This window comes from Canis aureus, chromosome 2 (assembly GCF_053574225.1).
Source record: "Canis aureus isolate CA01 chromosome 2, VMU_Caureus_v.1.0, whole genome shotgun sequence".
Taxonomy (NCBI): Eukaryota; Metazoa; Chordata; class Mammalia; order Carnivora; family Canidae; genus Canis; species Canis aureus.
In genome coordinates, this window is record NC_135612.1 from 3,556,553 (window position 1) to 3,574,605 (window position 18,053).

Below are 18,053 nucleotides of genomic sequence, written 5' to 3' on the forward strand. Positions count from 1 at the left end.
ACCTTCTGCTCCTCCTCCTTAACATGATCGACTTCCTCTATTTTCACAGGATTTCTTTTATATACTCCTCATATCAACACTCTGAGGCAAATATCTTCATCTTATAAATGGTATCAGAGAGATTAAATAATCTGCCCAGGTCACACAGCTAATAAATTAACCTCTTACTGTGCTAGACCCAATACCATCTAAGATGCTGGAGGATACAGAAGTATGGGAACCTAAAGGCACCTGCATCTAAAGACTGCTTTCCTCTTTCCCTATTTACCCAAAATACACGCCTCTAAAGAACAGCTAGTAAGCTAAACGCCAAACTAATGAGAGTACTTTATAAACTGGTTACAAATTATACTGTAATTTTTAATTAATCTCTATTTAGTACTTTATCATTAAATTAGAGGTCAACAGCCACAAGTAAAATCTATCCACTCCTTTAGGCTACCTACTTTGCAGCATGAGTAACATCTAAAGTGAGTAAGTCCTTCTGGGCCAGGATTACTGAGTCATTCTTGATATGAAAGTAAAAATAAAAGTGGCCTTGTACTATATTTGGGTTTCTAACTAGAATAATGATCTACACTTCAAATCCCTCTAAGCAGAACAATTAAGGAATAAATCCTCATCTTCTTCTATCTAACCACCATGCTGCATAATTAGAAATAGCACCACTTTATGACAGACATACATATAATACACATTTCCCTATTCCCAAGGAGACAGAAGCACTGGTTTGAGACTTTTGAGTTTTGGAACATCTTTCAGAATTTTGAGCTGTAAATTAAAGGATATTAATATTACATCATAAGATGCTGTTTCTACCTGAAAGTAGAAATGTAGATTTTCAAATTCTTATATGTGACTTTTATGGTGTTAAGACCAAAAATAGGGATCCCTGGGTGGTGCATCGGTTTGGCGCCTGCCTTTGGCCCAGGGCGCGATCCTGGGGACCTGGGATCGAATCCCACGTCGGGCTCCGGGTGCATGGAGCCTGCTTCTCCCTCTGCCTGTGTCTCTGCCTCTCTCTCTCTCTCTCTCTCTGTGACTATCATAAATTAAAAAAAAAAAAAAAATTTAAAACAAAAATAATTCCTAGAAACAAATGCATCTCTTATTTCACAATGAAAAAAGAGGAATAATTCCATTTATAGAAATTTTATTCTCTCCTATCCCTCCAACCCCTAAAAAATGAAACCATACACTATATAGCATGTATTACATAACATCATAGATTTCCAAAATAATTAGGACAAATCCTAAAATGCCTATTTTACTCTTAGGAAACCAATGGAGGTGAATAGTGTCAGTTATATTAGGATGAATACACAGTATTAAAAAATTAAACATTTCACTCAATTTTTGAAAAGAGAAAACTACACATGGGGGGAAAATTGTATCCTTTAGAAACACAAATCATGCTTTCCACCTCTGAACCAGCAGATGTACACAGACATAAATCAGTATTCCATAAACAGGTAGTAATTTAAAGTTCTGAGTTCATTATACCAAAAAGTATTTATCCTGAATAATGAGTCCAAGAACACACAACTACTGTAGCTATAATTATAGCAAAACACTGAAAATATCAACAAAATGACTCAAACTTAAAAAATACCTAAATAATAGTTGTTATAAATAGGTTTTCTCTACAGATTATATCTTCCAACTACCTGCTTTCTTTCCTGCTTGAATGTTTTTAAAACACAACAATAAAATTCCATGAAGAATGCACAGTTTCTGTGCCACACAATAATTCAAAATAAATGGTTCTCTGAAACAGCAGTTTTAATTCAGAGTTTGTCTGAATTCCTAAGAATGATTTTGGAATTTCTGAGTCCTCAGGAGATATAGAAATCCAGAATACAAGTCATTATATTTCCCTAAAACTGAAGATTTCAAAGACTGAATTTCAAGTGCAAAGTACTTTCCATTCACAAGAGCTTGTCTTTGCATTTTTTTTCAAAGCTTCCTAGTTTCCCATGGCCAGTGGTTCACAAGTCTGCTACAATGAGAATCACCTGGCAGCCTTTTTTTAAAATACCAAACCTTGAATCCCATGACCAGAGATTCTGACTTAATAGGTTTTGGATGGGGTCCAGGCATCAGTATTTCAAAGCTCTCCAAGTATTTCTAATGTACAAGTTCTGCTGTAACAAAACATTTGTGCCACTAATAATCACTGGGTTATGCAAAAATCACACAATAAAAACCACGGAGCTTATAAAAAAAAAAAAATTGGTGTTAGAGGCACAATAGTAAAAAAAAAAAAAAATGTATCAGGAACGCATTTAAAAAAAGAAACCTAAAAAACATTTTGCATGGTTTTACATATATTAAATGGTTAAGAAACACATAAGTACTATAGAAAAACAAGGCACTTTACCTTGAAAAGATCTGAGGTGTGCTTTTCAAAAAAAATGTCAACAGGGTTGCAGCTTTTGAGTTTTTGTAAGGTAGTAGAAAGAATTATCTGAATTTGGACAGAAAGCTGCAAGACCACATGTGGATAGGTGTGACTCATAACACAACAGATGAACAGCGGTAGCCAGTAAATGATGAAAGTGTGTGGCTGTGTGAGTTTTATGCATTCCTAGGCAGCTCTATTCATCTGGGTAGTTTTTGGCATTCGTCTGGCACTTCTTCCAGATTTGTGCATAAATGAATACAAACTCACATAATATTCAAATTGTTCCCTAATATAGCAATTGCATTAGAACAAATTCATTTTTTTAAATCAAGCTTTATAGCAGAATTGACTCCACAGCCAGATTTCAGAATTACTGTCTTAAAATACAGACAGTTGAAAATCTAGTTATACAGGTTCTAGTTACAATTCATATTTATTATGTGACTACTAAATAATAAGGCTGGTTCATCAAAAAGCATTTTTCATTACTTTTAATTCCCAAGTAGTATATGGAATATAGCCAATATTTCAGTCCACTTCATGTTCAAAAGATAAACCAATATTTCCCTTCAAAGATGTTGTGCTGAGAATTATCTGTATCACTACACTATTTCAGAAGACAGTTGACTGTCATCTGACAGGTTTTCAGCTTTACTGAGATATTAGTGACATACAGCATATGCAAGTTTAAGGTGTACCCGTAATGATTTGATATATGTATATACCAAAGTGATTACCATAATAAAGTCACTTAACACCTCCATCCCCTCACATGATTGTCCTTTTTATCTTTTGGTGATAACTACTTAAGATTACACTCTTAACAACTTTCAAGTATGTATTACAATACAGTACTCTTAAATATAGTCACATGCTGTACATTACAACCCCAGAGATTATTCATTTTACACATGGAAGTTTGTACCCTCTGATCAATACCTTTTCATTTCTCTCCTACCTCCACCACCTCCCTATGCTGGTTTCAACAACCAGCATTTTAATCTTGATTTCTATGAGTTGGCTTATATAGAACATGTACTATTTGTCTTTGACTTATCTCACTAAGCATAATGCCCTCAGGTCCACCCATGTTGTCACAAAAGGGAAGATTTCCTTCTTTTTTATGACTGAATAATCTTCCATTGTGTATATTTACCACATTTTCTGTATCCATTCATCCAGTGATGAATGTTTAAGTTATTTCCATATCTTGACTATTGTAAATAATGCCACAATGAACATGACACGGCAGGTATCTCTTCAAGATAATGATTTCATTTCCTTCAGATATATATCCAGAAGTGGGTTTACTGGATCATATGGTAGTTCTATTTTTAATTTTTTGAGGAACCTCCATACTGTTTTTCAAAGTAGCTATACCAATGTACATTTCCAACAACCGTATACAAGCACTCTATTTTCTCCGCAGCATTGCCAACACCACTTATTATCTCTTGTCTCTCTGATAACAGCCATTCTAATTGTTATGAAGAAACATCTCATTGTGGTTTTGATTTGCATTTCTTTGATGATTAGTAATATTGAGCATCTTTTCACCCATCTTTTGGGCATTTGTTATGTGTTCTTTGGAAAACTGTACTCAGATCTTTCATCCATTTTCTTTTTTTGTTGGATTGGTTTTTCTTGCTATTGAGTTGTAAGAGTTCCTTACATTTTGAGTATTAAACTCCTTATCAGATAGATGATTTACAAATACTTTCTCCCATTCCTAACATTACCTACTAATTTTGCCCAATGTTTCCTGCTGTGCAGAATATTTTTATTTTTGCTTTTGCTGCTTGTACTTTTCGAGAACTATCCAAACACTGTTGCCAAGACCAATGTCAAGGAGTTTCTCCCCTATGTTTTCAACTTATAGTAGTTTTAGAATTGAAGGTCTTACATTTAAGTTTTTAAGTCATTCTGAGTTCATTTTTGTGAATGGTATAGCAGAGAGGTTCAATTTCATTCTTTTGTATGTGAATATCCAGTTTTCCCAAAACTATTTATTAAAGAGATTATTCTTGGCATCCTTGTCAAATATTAGTTGGCTATATATGCATGGTTTTATTTCTGAGATCTAAATTCTGTTTTATTGGTCTACACGCCTGTTTGTATGCCATATCATACTGTTCTGATTGTTATATCTTTATAATAAAGTTTGAAGTCAGGAATTTGATGCAAACGTAAAAGAGCCAAGGGTGCCCAGGTGGCTCAGTTGGCTAAAAGCAAGAGCCAAAAAGATCAAACTGTCTCCAAGTAACCAAGTATCAACAATCCCAAAACAAAGCTCAAGAATATTTTTTTTTAATGAAAATATTCAGTACCTGAAAAGGTAAAATTCACAATGCCTGGCATCATATCAAAGACTACCAAGTATAAAGATGCAAGAGAAAAATGAGAACAATCAATCAAAACTGGCCCAGAAATAACAGAGATTATAAAAGACAAGAAGAATAAAAGCTACTGTAACTACATTCCAAAAAACTAGAGGAAAGAATATTAGGTAGACACATGGAAGATTCAAAAAAAAAAAAAAAAAAGATTCAAATTGAACTATTATAGATAATTCATTTATTTAGGACTTGTTCATTTTCAACATGGAAATGGCTCAGCTACTCAATTTCTCTTTCCTTCTCTCCATCTCCCCCACCCGAAACCACAGGTGTATAGCAAAAGGAAGAGCTGGTTTGGGCAGGTATGAGAAGATAAAGGAATAGTACAGACAGGCATTTTTTTAAAAGATTTATTAATTTACAGGAGAGAAAGAGAGAGCATATGGGTGAGTGGGGGTAAGGGCAGAGGGAAAGAATCTTTAAGCAGATTCCAACATGCAGAGCCCAACATGGGGTGGATCTCACGACCCCTAAGATCATGACCTGAGCCAAAATCAAAAGCCTGACACTTAACCAACTGGGCTACCCAGGCTCCCACACACATTTAAATTTATTTTTTTATTTTTATTTTTTAAGGATTTTATTTATTTGTTCTTGAGAGACACAGAGAGAGAGAGAGAGAGAGAGAGAGAGAGAGAGGTGCAGAGAGGCAGAGACAGGCAGAGGGAGAAGCAGGCTCCTTGCAGGGAGCCCGACATGGGACTCCTCTGGGATCACGCCCGGGACTGAAGTCAGCACTAAACCGCTGCTGCTCCATTTAAATTTATTTAAATTTAAATTCTGGCAAGACAGTAAGTGGTATTGCCAGAGGAAAAGGAAAGAAGAAGTTACACTGCTAGAAAAGGAAAGGTCAGGGAGAGAGAGTTAAGTTCATTGATAGGGTTATAAAAGGGCACCAGAAGTGAAAAATGCCTGACATGAAAAATAAAATTAACGACAATTAGGCATTGCATAAAATAAGACTAGTGAAATGGAAGACTTAAAATAGAAAGTAACCACAATGAAACAGAGAGAAAATAGAAAAACAGAGTATCCATAAACTCTAGGATAATTTTAAATAGTAAAATATATATACATATCTATAATTGGAGTCCCCAAAGGAGAGAAAGGACTAAAATATTTTTATAAAAAATAATAGCTGATATTTTTTAAGTTGATTAAAACTGTAAGCCCACAGATATAAAAGGTCAACAAACACCCAGCACAAGAAAGATTTAAAAAATTACACAGCAGCATAAAACAGATTGTTTTAAATCAGTAATAAGGAAAAAAATCTTAAGCCAGCCAGAGGAAAAAACATTAGGCATGATTATTTCATCAGAAATAATGCAGACAACAATAAAACACCTTTGAAGTATTAAAAGAAAAAAGCAGCCACTGTTGCTACCCACAGCCTGCCTGGTAACTGCCACTAATAAAAGCTACCCAACTTCAGAACATCATCTCCCAGGGGCCTGGCCCACCATTTCAGGGCCAGTCAGGCCTTCCTATGTGCAGACATTTTTCAATAAATATACCTACAGCACTGTTAAAACAAATAAATAGGGATGCCTGGGTGACTCAGTAGTCGAGCATCTGCCTTGATTCAGGGCCTGATCCAGAGATCCAGGAATCAAGTCCCACATTGGGCTCCCCGCAGGGAGCCTGCTTCTCCCTCTGCTTATGTCTCTGCCTCTCTCTGTGTGTCTCTCATGAATAAATAAATAAAATCTTTAAAAAATAAAATAAAAATTAAATAAATAAATAAATGGAAGGAAGGAAGGAAGGAAGGCAGGAAGGAAGGAAGGAAGGAAGGAGAAAGAAGAAACCACCAACCTAGAATTCTGTATATAGCAAAAATATTTTTCAAAAACAACACAACATAAAGACATTTTCACATTTACAAAACCTGAAAAAAATAAATTACCTGCAGACTTCCATTATAAGAAATATTAAAGTTTTCTTTAGAAAAATATAATACCAGATAGAAATAATAATAATATTTCTAATAAATAATAATAATAATAATAATAAAAATAATACCAGATAGAAATCTGGATCTACACAAAGACATGAAGAGTACCATGAGTTGTAACCTAGTGGGTAAATATAAAGACATGTTCTTATTTATTTAAATTATCCAAAAGATAATCAACAATTTACAGCAATAATAATAATAACGTATTGTGGGATTTATAACACAAGTAGAATTAAAAAGCTTCATGATAGTAACACAAAGTATAGGCAGGAGAAATGAAAGTATACTATTGCAAGTATATTATTATAGATAAGGTTCTATATAGGACTAATTTATAAAAGTGTAGAAAGTTAAAGATGTATATACTATGAATCCTACAGCAACCATTAAAATAACACAATAAGAATGATAGGTGATGACCCAGTAAAGTAGGTAAAAATAGAATGAAAAAAAATTAAAATAAGAGAAAAAAGGAAAATAAGAACAAAGAAAAAGCACACAGAAGAGAAAGCAAACAGCAAACTGACAGACTAAACTCTGACAATATAAAAAATCACATTAAATGAAAACAGCCTAAACACACCGATTACATGGCAGTGACCGTCATGTGAGGAAACAAACAAAGCAAGACCCAACCACATGCTACCGATAAGAAACCCACTCTAAATATAACAACTATATAGGATGATAAACACATAATATGCTAACATTAACCAAAAGAAAGCTGAAGTGGTCCTATTAATATCAGACAGAGTAGATTTCATAGCAAAGAATATTGTAAGTGATAAAGAAGGTAATGTCATAAATTAAAAATGAGTCAATTCATAAGAATTTAAAAATCCTCAAAAATAGTCCCCTAATACATTTTGTCAAAAAAAATCTAAGCATTTATTACCTAATTAAGGTATTATTATCTAATTAACAGAGATTCACAATTATGATAAGTAAAAATTGATGAAACTGCAAGGAGATACAAATTCACAGTTATAATCAAGAGTTTCAATATTCATCTTTCAATAATTGACAGAATAAGTGGACAAAAATGAGTAAAGAAATAAAAGATTTGACCACCACTATCAACCATCTTGACCTAACTGCCATTTATAGAACATATCACCCAATAACAACAGGATATCCAGTGCACATGAAACAGTTACCCTGACAGACCATATTTTGGACCATGAAACAAGTATTCATAAATTTAAAGGCACAAAATAGGCTCTTGGAGAGCAATGGAACTAAGTTCAAAATCAGTAACAAAAAAATGTCTCTGGAAAAAAAATATTAAATTCAGGTAAAATCAAAGTAAGAAAGAGCAAATAAAACCCAAATTCAGTGGGGAAAAAATTAATGGATTTCAGAGGAGAAATCAATGCAATAGAAAACAAAATCAATGAAATCAAAAGGTAGTTCTCAGAAAATATCAGTAAAGTTGATAAAACTCTAGCCAGTCTGATAAGGAAAAAAAAAGAGAGAGAGAGAGAGAGAGAGAGAGAAGACAAACCTGCCAATATCAGGATGAAAAAGGTATTAAAAGGATAATAATGGAAAATAATAACCAACATAAAAAATTTGACAACTTAGACAAAAGTGAACAAATTCCTTGAAAAGCACAATCTATTAAAATTCACTCAAGAAGAAAAAGACTATCTGAATAGCCTTCTAAACATTAAATGTTTAATTAAAAATCTCCTGTCAAAGAAAATGTTAGGCCCTGATGACTTCATTGGTGAATTCTTCAAACATTTAAGTAAGAAATAAAAGCAATTCTACACAAACTTCACCAGAAAACTAAAGAGAAAAATTCTCCCAACTTGTCCAATAAGGCCAGCATTACTCTGATACCGAAACCATACGACATGACAAGACAACTGCAGACCAATATAACTGAGACAAGAATTTCAAAAACAAAAAAAAAATTTTTAGCAAACTGAATCCAAAGATTAAAAAAAGATACAATATATAATACTAGGTGGGGTTTAATCCAGGAATACAAGATTGTTCTAACATTTGAAACATCTGAAAATCAGTGAACATGTTTCAATATATCAACTGAAAAAAAATACAATACAATCATCTAAGCAGAAAAAGACAAACCACTTGACAAAACCCAACATCAATGCATGAAAAAACTCAACTAAGTAGTAGAACCTTCCACAAGCTTATATTAGATAGCTACAAAAAACTCACAGCTAACAGCATACTTAATGGTAAAAAGACTAAATGTGTCTCCCTTAAGATCAGCAACAAGACATGGGCATCTGTTGTCTATACTCGCATTTAGGTTTTGCTAGTTCCTAGCCAGTGCAAAAACTCAGGAAGAACAAATAAAAGGCAAACAAACGGAAGGGAAGGAAAATTGTCTTTGTTTGCAGAAGACCCAATCAACCTGTGTAGAAAATCCAATGGAACCTACAAAAAAGCTACAAATAAGCTAGTTTCACAAAGTTTATGTTATGAGGTTAGTGTATATATATTAACGAACAGTCAGAAAATTAAATTTTAAAAAATACAGTTACAAGAGCATCAAAAAATATGAAATACACATAAATCTGAAAGACCTATACACCAAAAACTGTAAGACTACTCAGAAAAGTTAAAGACAATAAATACCACATTTATAGACGGGAAGACCCAATATTGTTAAGGTATACATTTTTCCCAAATGTATCTATATAGTCACTGCATTCCAGTCAAAATCCAGCAGCTTTTTTTTTTTTTTAAGATTTTATTTATTTATTCATGACAGAGAGACAGAGAGAGAGAGACACAGGCAGAGGGAGGAGCAGAGTCCATGCAGGGAGCCCAACGCGAGACTCGATCTCGGGTCTCCAGGATCACACCCCGGGCCAAAGGCGGCGCTAAACCGCTGGGCCACCAGGGCTGCCCTGCAGTAGCCTTTTTAAAGATTTTACTTATTCTTTCATGAGACACACAGAGAGAGAAGCGGAGACACAGGCAGAGGGAGAAGCAGGCTCCCCACAGGAGCCCAATGTGGGACTCGATCCCGGGACCCCAGGATATCGCCCTGAGCCAAAGGCAGATGTTCAACTGCTGAGCCACCCAGGCATCCCTCCAGTAGCATTTTTTAAAATAAATATTGACAAACTAATTCTAAAATTCACATGAAACTGCAAAGGAACTAAAATAGCCAAAAGTATTTTGATAGAAAAAAAATACTGAAAAATTACACTACTGACTTTGACTATTATAAAACATCAAAATAAAAACTGTGTTATTGGTGTCAGGTTAGACAAAAACACAAATGGAATAGAATAAATTGTGTAGAAATAGGCTCACAAATTATGGTCAATTGATTTCATCCAACAAAGAAGCAAAGGAGAAAGCTTAATCTTTTCAACAAACGCTGCTAGAACAAATGGATACGTTTGCAAAAAACTTTGATCATACCTTGCCCCTTACACAAAAATTAACTAATGACACAACACTCTAAAGAAAAAAAAAATTGATATACTGGACTTGTTTAAAGTAGAATAAATGATGACTTTTCAGTGTTAAGAGGAAAGGCTGACATATTCCTTGCTTTTCTTTGGGTTTTCAACCATTGTTCACTGTTATCTCTCAACATTTACTCTTTGAAAGGCAATCCTGCCTGTTTAAGCCATCCGTCCCAATCTTTATCACTTTTCCCTAGCCCCCTTTCCCATTCCCAAAACTCTCCTGCCTTTCTAAATTATTTTAGTATTTGTCTCCATCTATCCCTCATCAAAATACCTGACACTGCAGTGTCTACACTGATGATTCTTCCATTGGCCTGACTTCATAAATCTTCAACCTTCTTACTTATTAATTCTATTTCTTGCTTCTTTCATTATCTTACTTCTCTAAAGAGTAAAATTCCAGTTCAACATGGTAAGTAGAACACATGGCTATGTTCCACTTCTTCCCAAAATCCCACTAAAACAATGGGATATTATAATAATGTAGTTATTTAAAGTATAAATTCACAATAACAAAGAAAATAGAACAAGGGGCAACAACAGATAAAATATGATGCCAAAAAAACATAAGAAAATGAAAAGTAGGTAAATGGTAACTGATCAGCATATCAAGAAACGTTGAAACACAAGTGTTACAAAAAAAAAAAAAAAAAAGAAACACAAGTGTTCAGCAAAATGTAGGTCAAGGGTAGGTCAAGTAGAAAAGGCCATGTAGGGGAAAAAGGTGGTCAAAGGTACAAATTTCTAGTTAAAAGATCAAGTAAAAAAAAAAAAAAAAAAAAAAGATCAAGAAGTACTAGGTGTATAATATACAACATGATGGCTATAATTAACACGGCTATATGATATATAGAAATGTTAAGAGTAGATCCTAAGAGTTACATCACAGAAAGATTTTTTTCTTTTAATTGTATCTATATGAGATGATGGATGTTAATGAAACATACTGTAATAATCAGAATCAAATTATCATGCTGTATACCTTAAACTTACACAGTGATGCATGTATGTCAATTATTTCTCAATAAATAAAAAGAAGAAAAGGCTAATTAATAGGGTCAGATCTATAATCAAAGTAAAGCTCAGAAACTGGAGAAACCTATATGAAAGAAGAGGAGACGATATTAAAACAGAAGAATTGATTCAAAGTTTATAAGGAGCAGACACAACTCTCATTTCTATTGCTCAGCCCACACAAACATGTAATTGTTCTTCCCCCAATTCAGAATAAAACAAGAGGAGAAAATAAACCAGAGAGCCTCTGGACTAAGAGACATCAGGCAGCTTACCAAAAACAGGAAGATGAACTGAAGTATGACTCTTAGAACACTCAACCTACTTTCCCTATCAATTCTCATACATGACAGGGTGGTCAAACCAAATGAAAGACAAGTAATTTTTTTTTATTTTTTTTTAAGATTTTATTTATTTATTCATAGAGACAGAGGGAGAGAAAGGCAGAGACACAGGCAGAGGGAGAAGCAGGCATCACACAGAGAGCCTGATGTGGGACCCGATCCAGGGTCACACCCTAGGCTGCAGGCGGCGCTAAACCGCTGCACCACCGGGGCTGCCCGTAAGACAAGTTAAATACGAATTTCAAATAAACAATCAATAATTCTCAGTTCATGTATGTTCCAAATATTGTATGCAAAATTTAACTGCTGTCCTATATTTTTATTTGCTATGTCTGGCAACCCCATTTGCAGACTAGAGACTAGAGAATTCCTTTTTGGGGATCTAGATTAGCCATAGGAAAGGAAATTAAAGATGCCAACATTAAGGAACTCTCAATGAAATCACAGATCCTGACCTGATCATACAATCAGACACATACACATGTTCCACAGGGAACAGTTTCCTCCAAAATTTACTCAAATCCTAAGACATATCAGTACAGTAAAAGAAATACACTACTTTTTAACTTTCCAAAGTAAAGCAAGGAAGATTTTCTTTAACTTTAAATAAGTATAGTGAAATGTGATTTTTAAGTAAGAAAATGGAAATAAATAAAGAAGAAATCCTAAGAACTATTAAGGTGTATAATATTTCATCTTTAATGCCCTCAAAAAACAATTAACAGTGCAATTTGGCCTTTATTTTCATGGCACTTAACTTTAAATTTTATATTTTTATAATCTGAGAGTTAAAAAATCACATTGTTTATCCAAAGAGTTTTTTAGTGTGATGAACTCATCAGTATATTATTACTTTAGTAATGAATGATAGCAAAGAATGCTATGTGTTAAAAAAAAAAAAAAAAAAAAACTATCTATGAGGGCAGCCTGGGTGGCTCAGCATTTAGCGCCACCTTTGGCCAGGGTGTGATCCTAGAGACCCCGGATGGAGTAGCATGTCGGGCTCCCTGCATGGAGCCTGCTTCTCCCTCTGCCTGTGTCTCTGCCCCTCTCTCTCGCTCTGTCTCTCATGAATAAAAAAAAAAAAAAAAAAAAATTTTTTTTAAAAAAACCCTCTATATGATTCACTACACGAATGATTCATGGAAGAACTCAGGGAAGGTGGGTTTTAATGGATGTTTGTTTCAAAAGATAATAGTAAGTCTCAAGAGACACAAGGAAATAGAGTAATAAAGGAAACAAAATTTGTAAAAGTGGCTCTCATCCAAAATCATTATAATAATCTATTTTTTTAATTTCGAAATTCAAAAATTTCAGACCTATTAACTCAGATTCAAGAGGTAGGGTACAAAATGTATAATTTTTGAAACTTCCCCCATGAGATTCTGATAATCAACAAGATTTTCAAACTACTATTTGAGAGCGCTACCTTGGGTATGCTCATTCAACAGTGTGATCTATTTGCCCTAAGCACAATTATGATGCTATCCACAATAAATAATGAAATTATTCTCCTTACCTTGGATACATTGCTGACATAATTCATTTGAACAGTACTTTCCTTATCAACTTGATTACAAAGGTTCTGTAAAGTAGATGCATATTCTTTATCACTTTTTATTCTCAGGGCCATAAATTTCTTCACTGTTTCCAGTAACCGTAATTCCCAGTCTTGCAATTTTAGCACAGCTTCATGTGAATTCTTCAGGTCACTCCCAAACCCCATTTTTGTAAGGCACTGTCTTATCCTCCACACTGCGCTGTGAGCCTTCTAATCAGCACATATCTGTGTATGTAAACAGAAAGAAAAAAAAAGTCTTAAAAGGAAATTTATCTTCAAAGGAAAGTTATGGCCTATTTTTAGGGTAAAAAAATCACTACAAATTAATGCTTTCATCACCCAAATATCAAGAATGAGATGAGGATGCCCATTCTCACTGCTCCTACTGAACACTGTGCTGGAGGTTCTAGCCAGTACAAGGAGATCAATGAAATAACCTCCATGGAAATTGAAAAAGAAAGAAGTGAAACTATCTTTATTTACAGAGGACATGAGATTGTATAGAGGAAATCCTAAGGAATGTAATAAAAAAGAAGTATTAGAATTAAAAGTGAGCTTTATAAGATCACAAGATACAAGATCAATATATAAACATCAATCGTATTTCTTTTTTATTTTTTAAGATTTTATTTATTTATTCATAAGAGACAGAGAGAGAGGCAAAGACAATTGTATTTGAGGCACCCCTCAATTGTATTTCTTTACACTAGCAACGATCAATCTGAAAATGGCATTAAAAACAATCCTATAGGGCACCTGGGTGGCTCAGTGGTTGAGCGAGGCACTTTGGCTCAGGTCGTGATCCCAGGGTCCTGGGATCGAGTCCCACATTGGGCTCCTTGAATGGAGCCTGCTGCTCCCTCTGCCTATGTCTCTGCCTCTCTCTCTGTGTCTCTCATGAATAAATAATAAAATCTTAAAAAAAAAAAATCCTAAAAGATCAAAATAGGAATAAATTTTATAAAATACATTAAAAACCTGTGCTCTTAAATTTACAAAATATTGTTTAAAGAAATTAAGGAAGACCTAATAGACCTAAATAAATAGACTCATGTCAATGGATCCATAAGACTTAATATGGTTAAGAAAGCAATCCCCTCCCATTTGACCTACAGATTTAACTTAATCCATACTAACATATGGATTTTTTTTTCAGAGATTGAAAACTTAATTTTAAAAAATCTTGAAAAAGAAGAACAAAGCTAGAAGGCTCATACTTCTTGATTTCAAACTTAATAAATAGCTACAATAATCAAGACATTGTGGTACTGGCACACAGACAGAGATCAGTGGAACAGAATGGAGGGTCTAGATGTGAATCTTCACATTTATGATTTTCTACAGGGATGCCAAGTCTTTTCATTTAGAATAAAAAGTCTTTCAACTGATGGTGCTTGGACACCTGGATTTCCACATGCAAAAGAATGAAGCAAGATGCCTTCCTTAGGCCATCCATAAAAAAATTAACTCTAAAGGGATAATAGATCTAAATATCAGAGCTAAAACTATGAAACTCTCAGAAGAAAAAAAAACAAAAACAAAAAATAAGAAACTCTCAGAAGAAAACGTAGTAAATCTTTGTGATCTTGGCTCTGGAAACAATTTCTTAGATATGATACCATAAGAAGAAGCAACAAAGAAAAATATGTAAATTACATTTAATCAAAATTTTAAACTTCTGTACTCTACAGGTCATTATGAAAGCGAAAAGAACACAGAATGGGAGAAAACACTAGCAAATACTTATCTGATAATGAACATCCATCTGGAATATACAAAGAATTCTTGCAACTCAATAATAAAAAGGCAGATAAACCAATTAAAATGGGCAATGAACATTTCTCCAAACAAGAGTTGCAAATGTCCAATAAACACATGAAAAGATATTCAATATCATTAGCCATTAGGAAAATACCAAACAAAACCGCAATGAAATACCACATCTCACCACTAGGATGGATGTCTTTAATCAAATGACAGATGATATCCAGTGTTAGAGGCTGTGAAGAAATGAGAACCCTCATATACTACTTGTGGAAATGTAACATGGGGCAATTCCTCAAGGTTAAAAGCAGCTATGATATGAACTAGAAATTCCACTCTGGCATATATTTCCAAGAGGAATGAAAACATATGCCCACACAGAACTCATACATCAATATTCCAGCAAAACTATTCATAACAGTTACAAAGTGGAAATAATCCAAATATCAATCAACTGATGAATGGATAAATAAAACACAATATATATATACAACATAATATTAGCAATGAAAAGGAACAAAGTATTGATAGAAGTTACAATATAATCAATCAACTCTGTGAACAGAATAAAAACCACTGAATTATACCGTTTAAATGGGTGAATTCGGGATCCCTGGGTGGCGCAGCGGTTTGGCGCCTGCCTTTGGCCCAGGGTGCGATCCTGGAGACCCGGGATCGAATCCCACATCGGGCTCCCTGCATGGAGCCTGCTTCTCCCTCTGCCTGTGTCTCTGCCTCTCTCTTTCTCTCTGTGAGACTATCATAAATAAATAAAAATTTAAAAATAAATAAATAAATAAATAAATAAATAAAATAAATGGGTGAATTCTTCAGCATGTGAGTTATATCTCAATAAAGTTGCTTAAAAAAATCACTACAGCATAACTTATAATCATCTAAAGGTCAGTTCTCAGAAATTTCCTCAAATTATCTTGCTTGTTTGCTATAAATCCCGAAAACTATGATAGCGTTTATTTTGCTCTCCAGACTTCTAAAATTTCAGGCAATGAATCTTTCAGGGCCTGTTAAAAGAAATGAAAAAACACACTTCTTATTTTTAGTTCTGGCTTATCCATACCAGAAGTCACTTTGTTAATTCAGCTGAGATCCTCTAAGCTATAGAGGAAAAATGAAAAGAGTTTTATGTTTCTAACCTCAGTGGTAACATCTAAAGAGATGGTAAAAATATGGGTTTTCCAAATAGAGAACAAATCACAATTTCTTCCCAACAGAAAACTGTCCAGTTTTATGATCTATCAAATAAGTAGAGGAGAGAAAAAAAGTTTGTGGAAAACTGTACTACATCAAAGCTCCTGAAGTAGCAACCAGGTCCAACCAAATGGACCTTATTATAATTAAGTCAATACAAAGTAATGGACTTATTTACTTTAATGTGGAATAAGAGAATTCCAGTTTTTTTACTTTGGATGTAGTAGCTTTAAAAATTTTACTTTCATACAGTCTATCTTTATAGGACACAAAAGTTTATAAAGAAGATTTTTCTATTTTTTTACCTACAGCTCATCTAAGCCTTAGTAAAGACACATTCTACTTCAACCTGTTTTCAATGAAAAAATAAATTATTTTTTAAACCAATGAAATGTGAAATATTTTCCTTTTTTTAGAACTATATCTGAGGGGCACCTGGGTGGCTCAGTGGTTGAGCATCTGCTTTCAGCTCAGGTCGTGATCCCACAGTCCTGGGATGGAGTCCCTCATCAGGCTTCCTGCAGGGAGCCTGCTACTCCCTCAGCCTATGTCTCTGCCTCTCTCTCTCTGTGTCTCTCATGAATAAATTGATAAAATCTTCTCTTTAAAAAAAAAATTTTTAAATAAATAAATACATCTGAGTTTGTGGTTCATTTTATTCTATAACTTGGGATAAATATCACTTCTAGTTCCAAGTTGCTGAACACACCGCCAGCTAGGTGCTAGGAGGGTGGCACACCCAGACAAGGCATGGAAGCTCTGTACTCCTCCACGTGGCTGTTCCTGATGTGGCCTTTATTAGCCAACAGATAATAAATGTCGCCTCCATGGAAGCAGGGTCCCTATATTTCTGGGGCATCCCAGCATCCCCATGGTGCAGTGCAGGACACACAGCGTGCACCCCAGAAGGACTCATTGCATGAACAAATGAAGGAAAGATGACATCATGCTCCTGGAAATGCACTGATCCAAACTCCAGTCCTTGGGGATGTCCTAGAAGCGAAACCCTGAAGGACATCCTGGGGACCTTGGGTGCACAGGACAGCCTCATCCAGGATGAGAACTGACCCCAGCCTTCAAGTGACTCCTTTTCCCAGAGATCCAGACACCCCTATGCCCTTGAGCACAATCCTGGAGAATTAAAAAGTTTGAAAGAAAGTGCATCTGCTAATGTGCAACATTTATGTTAGTCAATATAGATTTATTTAATGCAGTAAATGACATAATTGGACTTTTATTTCCATAATATATTTTTCCAAGATAACTAATATTTTGAGTACCCATGGCCTACTGATGTCTCCTGAACGAACATATTTCCTGTATTATTACTCTTGTATAAAACTGACATTTAAACAGTTTAATAAATGAGCAGTTGTTTGAAAAAAAAATATCACTTCTACTTCTAAATACATCGAGCTCTCATCTTAACTTTGATAATTTTTTTTCTTCCATTATCAGGAACTTCAAAAGGATTATGAAGAGCTCAAAAGGATAAAGAGGGAACTAGAATCTAGCAGCTATACGAGAAACACTCCAGCCCATCCTAAAGGCAGTAATTCTAGGTCTAGAAATATAAAATAATTTCATTTATAGTCCACTCCTTAAGGAATGACAAATGATAAGAATTTTAAAAACGACTCCTTAAAAAATTAAGACCTCTTCTAATTGTTAAATTTGTAGAGATTATAAATACTTTAGGAATTAAGGGAATGATATCCTACAATTTTTTCCATAGATGTCAAATGACATAAATACAACTATTTGTTTCAGTAGTGTTTATAGTAATAATAACAGAAGAAATAGGATCCCTAGTCAAAAGGAACTGACTAGGGATCCCTGGGTAGCGCAGCAGTTTGGCGCCTGCCTTTGGCCCAGGGTGCGATCCCGGAGACCCGGGATCGAATCCCACATCGGGCTCCCGGTGCATGGAGCCTGCTTCTCCC

General features: G+C 34.5%; 1 protein-coding gene across 12 annotated transcripts in view; it reads right to left on the bottom strand.

Annotated features, from left to right (window-relative positions):
* FER (FER tyrosine kinase) overlaps nucleotides 1-18,053 on the bottom strand; it is a 434,062-nt gene that overhangs the window by 374,346 nt on the left and 41,663 nt on the right. For 10 of the 12 annotated variants that reach the window (XM_077861808.1, XM_077861834.1, XM_077861824.1 and 7 more), the window contains one exon: nucleotides 13,096-13,362. The exons of 1 other annotated variant lie outside the window; for it this stretch is intronic. In XM_077861808.1, the coding sequence (XP_077717934.1) occupies nucleotides 13,096-13,302 (207 nt within the window). In that variant the 5' untranslated portion in view covers nucleotides 13,303-13,362. Of the gene's footprint in view, nucleotides 1-13,095; nucleotides 13,363-18,053 lie in introns of those variants that run through there. One more of the 12 variants, XM_077861852.1, reaches the window with a different exon arrangement.